At 31.7% G+C, this 16,030-nt stretch overlaps 1 protein-coding gene across 3 annotated transcripts in view; it reads right to left on the reverse strand.

The window, feature by feature from the left end:
* Positions 1-267: 267 nt before the first annotated feature.
* LOC134718788 (uncharacterized) overlaps positions 268-16,030 on the reverse strand; it is a 43,879-nt gene continuing 28,116 nt past the window's right edge. For 2 of the 3 annotated variants that reach the window (XM_063581511.1, XM_063581509.1), the window contains 14 exons: positions 15,248-15,460; positions 13,572-14,196; positions 12,380-12,520; positions 11,483-11,591; positions 10,764-10,892; positions 9,323-9,446; positions 8,752-8,911; positions 7,241-7,320; positions 6,452-6,555; positions 5,610-5,756; positions 4,574-4,652; positions 4,194-4,313; positions 3,847-3,951; positions 268-3,411 (listed from right to left, as the gene is read on the reverse strand). In XM_063581511.1, coding sequence (XP_063437581.1) covers positions 3,349-3,411; positions 3,847-3,951; positions 4,194-4,313; positions 4,574-4,652; positions 5,610-5,756; positions 6,452-6,555; positions 7,241-7,320; positions 8,752-8,911; positions 9,323-9,446; positions 10,764-10,892; positions 11,483-11,591; positions 12,380-12,520; positions 13,572-14,196; positions 15,248-15,460 — 2,199 coding nt within the window. In that variant the 3' untranslated portion in view covers positions 268-3,348. Of the gene's footprint in view, positions 3,412-3,846; positions 3,952-4,193; positions 4,314-4,573; positions 4,653-5,609; positions 5,757-6,451; positions 6,556-7,240; positions 7,321-8,751; positions 8,912-9,322; positions 9,447-10,763; positions 10,893-11,482; positions 11,592-12,379; positions 12,521-13,571; positions 14,197-15,133; positions 15,164-15,247; positions 15,461-16,030 lie in introns of all 3 variants that reach the window. The other variant, XM_063581510.1, reaches the window with a different exon arrangement.

The following is a 16,030-nucleotide window of genomic DNA, read 5'->3' on the forward strand; positions in this document are numbered from 1 at the left end:
ACAGAATTCCTGCATTCATGAATTAAGACAAATAATGATTAATTGGGGACGGAATAGCATAACTTGTCTTAACAAAGTTTTTTTCTTATCAAAATAACTAGCACTAACTAAAAATAAAATACATATTAAGTTATAGATTATCCTAACCCATTTCATTGATTTCTTACACGAGTAAAAACAATGAATTTCCAGTTGATAGGCACATTAACATATACATTTCTATAGGTCCAGAAATAGGAGAAACATTCTGACAAAAAAATATGTAAAGAAGTAGGTCCGGTAATTTTGGCCTCAATTTTCAAGTTCAACTTACGAAATATTTAGACACTTTTTTAACACTTAAGTGTCTATTTCAATTGATTCAATTAGTCTCTGTGAAAGATTTGAACTGATTAAGTCAATAAAAACGCTCTGATTCAAGCTTAAATATGAAAAATCTATCAAATACGCCAAAAATCGTCACTTTTCAGATGTTTTTTGTCAAAAATGAAAGTGACCGCATCCGTGGTCATCCTCAACCTTTATATATATTATGTATTATCATCAAATACAACTTATATTTCAATATTATGAATGAACACAAATGTGGTCACTTTCATTTAAGACGGACACTGTCTAAAAGTTAACTAAAATGCTAAAATAGTGAAGATTTCAGTAATTTAGCATGACTTAATGGTGCTAGTACCCGAAATATGTGCATTGTATTGTCAAAAACAGCCCATTTCTATGTAGCAGAATCATTCTACTTTTCAATAAATAGCTTAAACGCTTACATTTTCATAATTTTGTAAAACTGCTATATTTTGGGCCAAAAAGGGGTCTTACTGAACCTACTCCTTTTTGCCATGGTTTTATTATTCAGTTAATTGCTGTTGGATGTTTTTGAGAATTAAAATAATAAGTTGCGTTATAAAGTTTTAAAACATTGTTTGTATGGAGCATTTGTGCAAAATGGTGATAATTAATTTTGCACCTTTTTTCAAAAATTGCCAAAAAAATATATGAAAATTTTCCAAGTTGACAGTATTACGAAAACCTGTATAAAATACTAAAAGCATAGACGATTTTATTACGTCACAGTAAGAAGTAATAAGAATCAGTTGTTCTATGATGTTATTTACACTGATTGATCACGGGTCAACCAGTACAACTCATTCACAAAACAAGAATGTGTCCTCAATACACGAATGCTCCACTCGCACTATCATTTTCTATGTTCAGTGGACCGTGACATTGGGATAAAAACTCTAATTTGGCATTAAAATTAGAAAGATCATATCATAGGAAACATGTGTACTAAGTTTAAAATTGGTTGGACTTCAACTTCATCAAAAACTACCTTGACCAAAAACTTTAACCTGAAGCGGGACAGACGGACGTATGAACGAACAGACGGATGAACGAACGAACGGACGGAAGAAAGAACAGACGGACGAACGGACGCACAGACCACTATCGTAGGTGGGGCATAAAAAATACCTCAAGATTGGTGTATATTGGGCCCTGACTTATTAAAACAGATCAAATCCACCAGACCTTTTAGAAACTTTAAAACTAACAATGTTTTATTTATATAAATTAGCAGTTTATTTACAATATGGCTATGACATTTCTACTTGTATAATAATCTGCTATAGCATCTTTAACTACATGTGCACTGACGTGCTTCAAATCTTCTAAACTTCAAAGTTAGATCTATTCACTTAGGGGCGAAACAAGCCAATTTGAAAAGGGGTTAGTCAAACCCAGGATAAAGGCAAGAGTGAGTGGGTGGGGGTTTCCAACTATATGTCCCCATTTAAATGCATTGATCCTCCATAAAGAGGGGGCCTTGGAACCCTTTCCCTGTCATTGTATATTTAAATACTTTGCAAAAGTACATGTATTTACACTTCAGATATTCAGCTGAACTTGCTCTATGTTACCCTAGATCTGGCTAAAAATAACCTTCTAAAGTCAACAATCAACACTATCTAGACTTAAGATTATGAAGTAGAATTATGATGTCACATGGTTTTTTTCTCATGAAAAATTTTGCCTGAGCTTGTACCAAGTAAGAACAATCAATTTGCATACAACTGTAAATATGTCCATTTAAAAGGTGTTCAGACTCAAAATAAGATAACATAGAAAAACATACTGATGTAAAAGCAACAAATAACATAATATTGGTCAGGGTTATGATTTTCTAGGGGTAAGCTCGACCAAATTTTGGGTAAAAATCCTAAATAAATTTTAAATTTCATATAGACTTGATTGCATGATTAATACATAAAACCAAAAATTCACATATCACAAGAAACATATTTTTTGCTCAATCCAAGAAGGTTGGTCACAATTTAAATGTAAATAGATTTACAATACCCATCAGTCTACGTAGGGCAGCAGTTACTATGTAATGAATGGTTCAATTTTACAAGACAAAAAAAAAGTTTCAAGATGACTTTAAGCCAGTAAAAAAGTTAAATTAGAACTATTTTTGTCAAAGTTTAATTCTAACACGTTGATTTTTACATCTCAAAAAGGTTAAAATGTGAGATTTTGGTAAAATTTTACAAAATCGCATGAATTTCAACCATATTTAGGACCAGGAAACATAGAGCCCAAGCATTGACAAACTAAATATTCAAATAAGACATGTGAAATATCTTCACAAACATTATTTTAAAAGATCTTTGTTGTCGACATATACGCTCTATGTTTCCTGTCAAATAATCTATGGAAATTTAGCCATTTTTATTGATTTTTTGGTGGAAAATCAATATGAGTATAACTTGTGATGTCATCATATAACGCAGGACTGTAAATTTTCAACACAATGACTTGTTTCCTATCTAATCATTGTATTAGCTATACTTTCTTGTGATATTGGTCAATAAATCCTAAATTAAAATTTACGATAAAACAAGGGGCCATTTTAGGACCTTACCGAACATACTCCTTTAAACTGAAGTATATGACAAGGTTGCTCACATTATTATTGAGAATCGATGAATAGTTTTTTTAAGATTCAATTAAAAGCACAGCCTTCCATAAATCTGGTAATAAAAAAAATATATTTTAGCTGTCTAAGAAAAGAGTAGGACACTACTGAATGTCTCAGATTATGACTTCTTCAACAAACTACTGAGAATTCATTTAAATTATGTTTTTGTGGGTATCAATTTTTCTTGGATATTGAAAAAAATCATGGTTTTGACTAATATAAAAAAGAAGATGTGCATACAAGCCCATAGAACAGTTGTTATTATTTAAACATATAAATTTGTGGTACTAGTTCATACACAAATTAAAAGAAAATTGGTATCCTGTAAATTGAAGTGTTAGTCTGAAGGATTTGAACTTGGTTCACTGCAGATTACAGACTTTGCTATCTCTATCAGACCTCTCTTTCACTTTCTTCAAATCATTCTATAAAATAAAAATAAAAATAATTAAGATTTTTTAAACAATGACATCAGCAAACAATTCGGGATAATAAATTTCAAATAAGTATGATAAAGGATATGATGATTTTGACAATCCATTTGACATTATCTGAGCATAGACATTTTGATTCCAAATTAAAAATTTGATACTTTTTTTTTTATATTTTTATAGGTTAATAGTGGCCTAACAGGTTTTTTGCTAACTGCATGATGGTACAATTTTGAGAGGGTATTTATTTTCAATAATTTCTAGATTATGATACAAATAAATTGTATCTTTGGAAGATCAGAATAAGATTAAAACAAAGTGAAAGTAAAAACTTGTGAAAAGGTTTGACTTAATACCAAATAATGAATTTTACACTCCACAACAAAACACATGTAAAGGTGACCTCTATAGCAGGTATGACTGTATTACCTGAAGTGCCATGACAGCTTTCTGATGATCTTGCATTTGTGATTTCTGGTCGGTTATCTGTTTCCGTAGGTCAGATATTTCTCCCTCTAATGCTGCTTCTCTCTCCTATAAAGAAATATGTCATATAAATTTAATTTTTACTTTCTACCTCATATTCTCAAAAGATGGAAATGTTATCCTAAATTCAAAATCAAATGATTAAAAATACATTGGTAGAGCTAGGAGCTTATTTTTTTAAGATAACACACATTTTGTTGTTGTTAAAGTTTCTTTTTCCTTTAATCATTGTAATTTTTTTCCATTATTTGTGGATGTTTTCTTTTTTACCTTTTAAAACAAAAATATACCTTTGCCTTCTTTTCTACCTCTCTCTTTAATAGTTCTGTCTGAAACTTATGTTCCTCTTCTAAGATTTTTATCTTTTCTTGTGCTCTTCTTTTCTCTCCTCTTGTTAGTTCCAATTCATTCTGAAAAAGACATTTAATTTGGTTAAAACACAGAAAAATAGCAATATCATTAATGATTTTGGTTATTTTATTTCAATGGACAAAATATTCACACCAATTTCTGCATTGTGATTTCAACCAAACATGCAGTGGCTTTAATGAAAATGAAATTGTGTCTACTGTACTTTTTTTTTATCCACCTCAAGGACTCTACCATACTATAGATTCATCAGGCATTGGTTCACTTTCTTTTGTAATTTAGTACTTTTTTTATGTTTTACCTTCAGAGCCTCTTGTTTCCTTTTCACCGTGACATCAGATACGAATCCCCTGGCTGCTAGCTGTTCCTTCCAATCTTGCCTATAAAAGTTATTAATGAAATCAATCACAAATACTTGCAAATCATGTTTAACAGTAATTTTTCTATCATTTTTCATAAAATGAGGCTTCCAGATTATAATAGATATAGAAACAGATAAAACATTAGTGTTCATACATAATAAATTTTTCATACACCTTATCCCTATTTATCCACCATTACCAGATATCACTATAGTTCCCATAAAATTTTGAAATCATAGTAGAAAATATATGACACCACAATGAAAAAGCAATTGATGTATGTTGTCAATGGTTCAACTGCTGAAGATTTCCAAATAGCGATGAAGTGTATTGAAATTGTATAATGGTTTGTTATGAGAAAAACATGTTTTTATTATAACATTATTATGTTTTAGCATGTCTGTCATAAGCAACCCATTCTTAAAATGTGTTTATTTCTGAACCTGAAATTTGTTAAACCATCCATATATTTCATTCAAACTGACAGTGCTCCCTTACACAGTTTATCTACAGTTTTTGTCTATACCACCATACAAGACTATAAGTCTATATCTACTGCTTGTGGTTAACATACAATATATCAGTAACTATTGTCACATGAACATGAATGTGAAGCTGCCAGATTAAGTAGATTCAAGTTTGTTTTGAAATATGTACCCTTGTTCTATGAGTAGACTATCCCTTCATTCATTCAGTACAAAACAAACAATAAAGTCCTTGCAATAATAACTTACCCATGGCCCCTATCTCTAGAATGGACCTTATTTCTATAGGCCCCTGATGGTTCTGGTGGTAAACGATTCCTGATGGTCTGTGGGGAGACCTTTCTTATCAGTCCCCATAATAAAACCTACCCTTGACCCCTATCTCTAGATTGGACCTTATTTCTATTGGGCCCTGATGGTCCAGGGGGAAGTCTGTTCCCAATGGTCTGTGGGGAGACCTTTCTTACAAGTCCCTGTAATAATAACTTACCCTTGGCCTCTATCTCTAGATTGGACCTTATTTCTATTGGCCCCTGATGGTCCTGGTGGTAATCTGTTCCTGATGGTCTGTGGGGATACCTTTCTTACCCTAGCCACATCAATTTTCAGTCTGTTGTTGTCTTTAGTTTGTTTAGATCTGAATAAAAAATAAAAATCTGATACATGCACTAAAAAGTTCAAATTAAATACAAACAATTATTATTGAAAATCTTCAACATTAACAGTACAATTATAATAGTTAATGTTATCTATGCTTATATCTATGCTTATAATGTATAGAAGACTACTATAAATTTTACCCCCCCCCCCCCCTGATTAATAGAAGCTTTCCATTAATTCTAAATTTTTAATAATGAATTAAAATGACAAAGACAGGAACGACAAGATATACTGCAGATACTTATTTTCGCGGATACTTTATTTCACGTTTTATCTATACAAGTCCACTTCACAGCGATTTAATTTCGCAATTTAGAATTTTTATGATGAAGTTTAATAAGGAAAGATCCAAGTTTTACATTTTTGCGACCATTTATATTTGCGTTATTTTTCTACTCACGAATGTCACGAAAATAAATCGCTCGCGTAAATAAGTTGGTTTACAGTAACTTTTGGAAGCTAAACAAGTCCATATTTGAAGTCAAGAAAAATGATATTCAATCTGAACCTCAATTAAAAGGTCACGTCTCTAGACGGGTCACTTTTGATACTTCCCAAGAGTGACTGTCTAATAAAGGTTTACCTGTAATTTAGATTTATTTAAAGACACAGATTCAGTTACAATGACTTGACAGGGTCTGAGATATCTTACTTAAAAGGGGCCAGACTTACTCATTATTATCCTTAGAACTTCCGTCAGATTGTAGATCTAACTCACTCTCTGTACTGTTGTATGACAGGCTTTTAACCTGGTGGACCTCAACCTTTCCAAAGGCCTAAAAAGAAACAAATCAAAGACTCTAACATACACATGATAATGACAACATTATATTAATATATCCAACAAAAACACATAATAAACAAATAAGAATTAATTACAAAACTATTAGTAACTTGGAATTTTAAATAAGATGTTTACTTGTGTTGGTTTTTGGTACTTTAGGTGGTCTCCAACACCATCGCTAAAATTAATTTGGCTCGTTTAATTTTCATAAAATTTTGACAAAGTATTTACTTTGACAAAGTTTTTACTTTGACACTTTGACAAAATATAAAAATTTCTAAAAATTTGAACCAACAGTTTTATCAGGAAAATTAAACTGGTTATAATAGCAGTTTGACGCACACTTATTTTGATCATTGAGAAGCTTAATATTCCCTTAACATCACAATGTTAAGCTGACTTTACAGAGTTATCTCCCTGTAGTGTTAGTTAGTGATGTGATGAGGCTTCCCTTATCTACTGATTTTTACAGTTTTTTCTTTAGTCCACTGACCTAGTTGACTTGTTCATAATCTGTGTGCTTAAAATTAAGTAAAGTTATAATCTTAATAAATTTTGCTACATATTTTTATTTCTTATCTTATAATTTAATAAATGATTATGAATAAACTATTTTTATATTCAAACAGAGTTTTTTTTATATCACAAATAATTATATATTTGAACTAGTATCCTACCTGAACTGTAAACTTTGCTGAGTTGCTGAAATCTTTGGACAGTTTCCCTTCAGGATTAGACGAATCATCACAATTCTTTCCTAGAAAATATTAAAAGTATAGTAAGTAGGTCAGCATCTAACAAACTATGAATCTATTGGTTGAAAAACATACAACATGTAATTGGATGTTAGAAGGATGCATTTTGGGAAAGCATCATTTCTTTATATATGAAAGGACATTTTAATATAGAAAAAATAATGTTTCAATATTCCAGCAAAAAACAATTTTGAGTAAAGATTTTGCAATGAAAATCTAAACCTTGCTAAAATACATTGTGCACAAATATGCAATTTAATTGAGTCCAGTTCAGTGATTAAAATTGTCACATAGATACTATTTTGCCCAGACTTACCAATCCGAATATGAGGTTTGGCCAGATCCCAGGATATTGTATCATAAATAAGGGAGATAATAATTCTCTAATCAGTTTTTCTCATGTCAGGTTTTGTTTGCAGTTTCTGCCTTAGTTGGGGAAGTAAAATATTTGCTGTGTTCTTAGTCACAATAATTGACCTTGATTTTCATATGAAGAAAATATAATCTTTCAATCAATTTAATTTAGATCTGGTGCTTTGTTCTTTCATGTATAATTGTAATTTTGTTTAGTTTCTTTTGTTTCCTATTCGGACATAGGACTTTGACTTCTTTTAAACTGAATTTTATTGTGCGAATTGCTATGTGTTTCTTAATTATACATTGGCTAGAGTTATAGGGGAGGGTTGAGACCTCGCAAAACATGTTTAACACTTCCACATTTTTGCACCTGTCCCAAGTCAGGAGCCTCTGGCCTTTGTAAGTCTTGTATGTGTTTTTAATTTAAGTTCATTTATATGTTTTAGAGTGTATTATCACTTCAATTTTCACTGAACTAGTACACAATTTTATTTAGGGGTCAGCTGTCAGGACCACCTACAGGTGGAGAATTTTCTCTCTGTGTTGAAGTTTCACAGAATAGAAGTTCCTTCATAATATAAGTTCCAAAAGAAAAAAATATTGACAGAAGACCCATTGGTGGCCTTTGGCTGTTGTCTGCTCTTTGGTGGGGTTGCTGTCTATTTGACACATTCCCCATTTCCATTCTCAATTTTATTGTTCAATGTCCTTCAAATGGGCAATTGATAACCTCATGTAGGGTGAACTTTACAATACATGGTCATTTATCTCACTTGTTTGTTTAGAAATTAACGCAAGGTTTTTATTATTGCAAAAAATGCGACTGCGTTGTGAACGCAATAATTTAAGCTAGCAATTTGAAATATCTTATATGAATTTAACAGGATTTTTCTCAAAATCATAAAAATTAAAATCACATTTTTAGTTTAAAATGACAAAATTGCAATAATAAATGCACACAATAATTTCTGAATTTACAGTATTTTTTTCAATTGAAAATTTTCATTTGTACTATTAGTTTTGTAGATCTATAACTCCTATCATTTCCACTCACCAACAAGGAATGTAATACCTACTATTTGTTAATTCTTTATTTATCTGTATACTGGACATAGAGGCATCAACAAGTCCACTTCTAATTTCATCATCAGAATGGTCACTGGTATCATCTGGTTCATTACCATCATTTAATTCATCTTCAGACAGAGCTAACTCCTGCTTGATCCAATTGGGTACCTTAAACATAAAATTGAAAAATATAGTCACAGCTCAGTAAATACACTTGTATAAAAAAAATACAAAATCAAGCAGATACTTCTTTTCTCTAATGATGAACTTTATCAATAAAAAAATCTATTTAATAAATAAGTTGAGCCTTTGTTTTGCTGCTCCAAAATAAAAATAAAAATTACTGTAAATTCAATATTAGTTGCAATGCTTTTATCAAAGCTTTAAATGAGATTACTATATATCAGTATACAATCAGTTAAATTGTATTAATAATTCCAGATGTGATATTTTCTTCAAATTTTATTGGGTAATCAAATTAATCCGATCTCACATTTTACAAGTAATGATTGATTCGCAAAAATTAATGTATGCATTAACTTCTGAATTTACGATATTCAAATTGTATAAAATACTAACAGGTCCATGTGTATCCATTTCTGATGCTTCTGATGAATATTCATCACCACCTTCATGACTAGAAAGAGAGTACAGGGCCTTGGTTTCCTGTGGCACATTTAATGTGTTTCCACTGTAACGTTTTCTACAATAAATTAACAAAGATTATCATCAGTATACAGTATACAGGGCCTTGATTTCCTGTGGCACATTTAATGTGTTTCCACTGTAACGTTTTCTACAATAAATGAACAAAGGTTATTATCAGTATACAGTATACAGTGCCTTTGTTTCCTGTGGCACATTTAATGTGTTTCCACTGTAAGGTTTTCTACAATAAAGGAACAAAGATTATCATAAGAGTACAGAGTACAGGACCTTTGTTTCCTGTGGCACATTTAGAGTGTTTCCACTGTAACGTTTTCTACAATAAATTAACAAAGATTATCATCAGTATACAGTATACAGGGCCTTTGTTTCCTGTGGCACATTTAGAGTGTTTCCACTGTAACGTTTTCTACAAAATATGAAGACAATATAATTAGTAGAATAGGGCTTTAATTACCTATGACACATTTAGAGTGTTTCCACTGTAACGTTTTCTACAAAAGATGAAGACAATATAATTAGTAAACTAAGAATAGGCTTTAATTACTGTGGATTCATTTATTTTCGTGGGTATCAATTTTTGTGGATTGCTGAAAACTTGCATATTTGTGGATACTTGATTTTGTGGTTAAGCCAATCTTCGTATACAACGCCTATTGTAAATATGGTATTCGTTGAACATTTGAATTCGTGGTTCATCTGTACCCAGGAAAACCACGAAAATTGGTATACAACAAATAATAATGAATCCACAGTACCTATGACACATTTAGAGTGTTTCCACTCTAATGCTTTCTACACCTTTAAACAAAGATTATCATGAATATATAGAGTACGGATCCTTTGTTTTCCCTGGCACAATTTAGAGTGTTTCTTCTGCAACTTTTTCTACAATAGCCTATAATTAAGTGGTTGTCGTTTGTTTATGTGTTACATATTTGTTTTTCGTTCATTTTTTTACATAAATAAGGCCGTTAGTTTTCTCGTTTGAATTGTTTTACATTGACTTATCAGGGCCTTTTATAGCTGACTATGCGGTATGGGCTTTGCTCATTGTTGAAGGCCGTAGGGTGACCTATAGTCGTTAATATTTGTGTCATTTTGGTCTTTTGTGGATAGTTGTCTCATTGGCAATAATACCACATCTTCTTTTTTATATAAACAAAGGTTATCAACAGGCTTGGTTAGCTATCTTAATATTGGTGTAAAGTGTGAGCTTTTACTCTGTGTCAGACGTCTTCCTGTGAATTTCAGATGAAGAACTGCAATTCAACTATTGATTTTGTCAAGTGTGATTTTGTGTCATGAATTAGTATATCCTGCTTCTACAAAGCACTGCATGATTAATAAATACCTTATTCCTCTTTTCTTTCTACTTTTACGTTTTGGAGGTGGCGCTGTTGTTTCCATCTGTATAAATAGATTCTCCCCATGACAGTAAAAACTACTGATTGTCAGCTGTTCAGCACTATTCTTCATTATTCTAAAATGGAACATATGTAAAATTTAAATGGTGGTAAAGAGAGAGAATTTCTTTATTATAATAATTTCTTTTTTTATATTTAATTGTGGTAAAAGTATATAATTTTTTTTTTTTTTTTTTTTTTTTTATCAAAATGAAGCTATCCTATGTTGCTATAGATGCAGAAAAATTAAAGAGTAAGCCATCAAAAAATTATAATGTTATAGAAAGAGAAATAACCTATTTCAAACTATAATTTTAAAACCATGCTCCTGCAAGAAGAAATATTAGTAATAAAATCATTGAACTACTTTCTCATTGACATTTACCACACATTTACTTTTGATGATAAAATATATAAGACATGAATAAGTGGGTCTCATTGGCGTATAAGTGTGACATGGGATTGCCGATTTTTTGTAAGCGTGACACGTGAAATACAAATTCTTGTGCCGTGAAAACAGGAAATGAAGTCTAGCAGGAGACAGGAAATTGCAAAAAAATGAGAATGGCTTACATACATAGTGTAAGTGGGATACGGGAATCTGACAAAACAGTAAGCAAGATCTGGGATCAGAACCCCCCAATGAGACCCCCAAATAGCTGTTTACTTGAGCAAATGTTTTGGCGGGTAGATAATTTCAGCGTCATCTGTCAGTGTGTCTTCCTTGTCTTTATTGTCTTTACTACTAGCACTCGCTGTCCTCCTTCTAGAACTACCTATAAATATAAATAATCATTTAAACATTTAGCACATATACTGTAAATTCAGAAATTTATGCGAGGTTTTCATTATTGCGAAAAATGTGACCAAGTTGTAAACGCAATAATTTAAACTTGCATTTTGAAATATTTGATATGAATTAAACAGGATTTTTCTCAAAATCGTAAAAATTTAAATCTCATACTAGTCTAAAATGACAAAATCGCAATAATAAATGCACGCAATAATTTCTGAATTTACAGTAATCTTTTTAGAATTCTTATAAATTAAATACTCTAGGTGAAATGTATTTTATTTTCAAAACTTTGTACTTCAAAATCAAACATATGAATCCATTTTTCTAACTTTAAATTTTCCAGGCCTCACAGTCATAAAACTTTCGAGCATGATTTTTGTACTAAAACTCCAGAATCATCCAATCAAAATACTGGATTTCATGTTTCGAGCATGATTTTTGTGCTCCAAGCACTGAGCAAAGTTTAGGACTTAAACCCCAGACCGTCTTAGATCAGGCCATATAGGTTTATGCCTTCACATATTGAGCTGATTTTTAGTATGTAAGTTAACTCCGATGAGATTCAGATCAACTTTACATTGGTTCCACTCAGTTGATATTTGCTGAAACTACAGGCTTTAGATGATAAGTTACAGATTGAGTATAGGTTTGTTTTGTTCTGCTCTGCAATGAAAACAACACAATACACATGTCATAGATGAAATGTTTTTTGTTTTGAATTCCTGAAAGGGACTATTAACCGATTTTCTAGTATCTCAAAACACTTACTTAAAGGTCTGAATCCAGGTTTTGTTTCATTGCTCTGAGAAGGAAATCCACTGTCAGTCAGACTGGCTGATAATGCACTATCTACACTTGTCTGTCTTTGATGGGAGGGGCTTTGTTTGACTCCTCCCCCACTTTCTACACCTGAAATAAGAGTGATAGATTATTAAATTCATCTACACCCATCTGTCTTAATGGAAGGCACTCTGTTTTGCACCTCTCTCTTTCTACATCTGAAATAAGAATGGAGTTATTAAGATTTGTTTGTATTATACTGCAATTGTCTTTCTCTGATGGGAGGGGCTATGTCTGAATCTCCTATGTACACCATAATAAATATAAAATAAGAGGTAGTTTCAAATTTTGTTTTTAGTTCATCATTGCATTGTTTCAAGCATTCAAACTGATGTAACTTGAGTTTGATATATTCCCTGTTAATTATAATGTTCCTGCATACTCATGTCATTATTTCATCCTACACTGACAGGGATGATGTTAATTAAGTGGTATACTTGGTTTATATGGATATCTGCTAAATAGCAGGTAAGACAATAAGAATATGAGCATACCTGCCAACTTTTCAAAATGTCCATGGGGGTTTTGCATCCAAGATGGCTGTCATAGTCATAAAAAAAACTTCAAGGAGGCCTTCAAATACATTTTTATGTTGTTGTTTTTTGGCTTCTCCATACTTTTACAAACCAAATGCCATTGTCAATTAATTGTTTTCTGAGAAATTGTGGTCAAAATTGCTCTTTCAAAATTTCACCTCCATGGGGGAAATCCCCTGCAAATAGTGACAGTTTGCAGGTATGTATGAGTTGTTGGGAGACTGGAGAGTCCCATCTGATCTATTTAAATGGAATAGACTGTAAACATGGTAAAGATTAAAGATGACTTTTTATATATATTCCAACCAACCCTAAAAAATACATTATCCCTGAAATACAACTAATAATCATTATTTTAAGTAAATTTTAGGTAAAAGTTATGGCTGGAAACTACGGGCTTATGTGCAGTTGTCAAGAAAATAAACAATGTTGTCATAGGTAATATAGCAATAAACAGATTATTATTGGTCATCTGAACTCAATTGCTCTTCTCACTTTCGCAGGACCGGCTCAAGCAACTAAATCAATCTCATTGAGATGACAAACAATAATCTATAACTGTTGAAAATATATTATAGAATTACCTTCTTCTTTACTGTTATTAAGAGGATCTTTGTTGCTAACTATACTAGAAACACTTGTTAAACTTGTTTGTCTGGAATGTGTTTTGTTATAACTGGTTGCCAGTTTAGACTGAGAACCATAGTCCTTTCGTAAGTCCACTGAGCTAGCATGACGAGAACTATTTCCTGAATCTCTCTTAGTTGCACTGTTTTCACCTACACTAGGACTAGATTGTAATTTAGGTAATGAACCAGTCTCTCTCCGTAAATCGGTAGAACTAGCATGCCTGGAATGATTTCCAGAATCACGCCTCAACATGGTTTCTTTGTCCTTTTGAAGGAAACTATCCATACCACTTCCATGGCTGAGTTGACGAGTATGCAAAGATTTACTTCCCTTGTCACTAGCTATTATTTCATTAACACTCGATGAGCTGTTTTGTCGAGAGTGACCTCCGGCAGCCTTACGTGGAGTAATACTCTCTAATCTACAATCCCCTGTATTTATAATACTTCCGTTTGTACTTGAATGGCTGTCATTATCCTCTAAATAAAATGAGGTAGGATTTTTAAATCTTAGTCCCCAGTAATAAAGTTCATTATCTTCTGTACTGGCAACAGTATAATGATGTCCACACTGCACTCTCTGAAAAAAAAATAATGTAAAATGTCAGTCTTCACAAATACTGTGAATTCATTATTATTGATTTGATAGTATTTTTTTGTGGATTTCAGAATGTATGCATAACCAGGAAACCAAAATATCCATGAAAATGCAAGTTTTCCTCAATCTATAAATATTGGTATCCATGAAAATAAATGAATCCACAGTAACCTTTGAATTCACAGGCCTAATTCAAAGCTCAATTTAAAGAAAATTTCAGATAAATTCTTATGGCCTGTAGTCCTGATTTTAACATAATGGATAGTAATTTACATGCGAAGGTTTATAAGCTAGGGAGCATTAATTTTTTATATTACTATGGACTTTTTATTAATTATTTAGTATTGAACAGTGCATCTGCATATTAAATGTTTAACTCATAATAATCATAACTAATGAATTAAAATTGAGGATTAATTTGAAACTCCATTCTCCTGAAATAAGCTGTACATGAGAAGCCATTTTGTGGTTCTATTCATTTTAAAAGTCTTGAATTGAAGTGTTATTATGGGGCCCTTATTATGTATGATTAATAACAAAACATGATATCAACACCTGGGCCTGAATTGGTATTAGTCCCAATCTTATGAGTATGCAATCAATATCTGTTCACATTATAGATGAGAAATTTAAATACTAACAAGATAGGGGACCTACTAAGATAATGTCATATTTACTTTAATAAAATGCTAAAGGAAAATCACTTTTTTTTTTACATAAAAGCAGTTACTGTTAGCATCAATTAACCCTTCCTTCAGGCTGAAATTCAGACAGGTATGCCACCATAAAATAAAGTAAAAATTGTTTTAAAAGTAAAATTACTATAAATTATGTGTCAAAATCATTTTTCTTATTCCTATTCGTAGGACGCACCCTAAAATCAGATCCTGGATTTGTGCTTGTCCTAATACAAACTTACATTGACAGTTTTATCCTTCATGGCCTTGACCTCTACATAACCACTGATTTGTTTTACATTACTAGCTAGTGTTACCCTTGTGGCCTTGAACTATACCTTACTATCAAAACTTACATTAACAGTTTTGTCCTTCATGGCTTTGACCTCTACATAACCACTGATTTGTTTTACATTACTAGCTCCAAGCTGACCTTCTGTGTTCCTACCAAAGGTATATATTTGACCTGGCTTCACCATTACAGCTGTATGGGTCGATCCCATGGAGATATCCAGTACACCTTTGATGGCCTTGACTGGTGTGGGGACCTTTTGACCTTCAACTTCTGTCTGTAAAATATCAAAACATCTCATTTTAAATGTGAACATCCTATTTTTTTAAGTACTGGCCAAAAGTTGTGAGTAATAACAAGTGTGCTACCTGTTTTATGATTAGATTTATTAAAATTATGAGTGTGAGTATGCTGAGAACAAAAACTCTTGCATTCTTGTATAGAATTAAAATATTGAAATCCCTTGAAATAAGTTATATCTTTATTTTCCTGAACTATTTTCTTGATTGAAACACTGTCTTAAGAAATGTTTTGCGTGCTTTAAATTCAGAAATTATTGTGTGCACTTATCATTGTGATTTTTAAATAATGACACAAATGCAAGATTTCAGGAAAATCTGCATCTATGTATCAGATATCAAAATGCGAGTACTTATCATTGGGATACTTGCCCAGACAAATTAATAAATATTGTTTGTACTGACAAAAAACCCACAATAATTTATAAAGGAGTAGGGCAATAAGGCCTTTATTTGGCCCAAAAAATACTGCAAATTTAAAAGTTATTATACATTTTCTTAAATAACTGAAAACTTGACTCAGGTATAAGGTACTAAGAATCAAAGCG

The sequence above is a fragment of the Mytilus trossulus genome, chromosome 5, assembly GCF_036588685.1.
Source record: "Mytilus trossulus isolate FHL-02 chromosome 5, PNRI_Mtr1.1.1.hap1, whole genome shotgun sequence".
Taxonomy (NCBI): Eukaryota; Metazoa; Mollusca; class Bivalvia; order Mytilida; family Mytilidae; genus Mytilus; species Mytilus trossulus.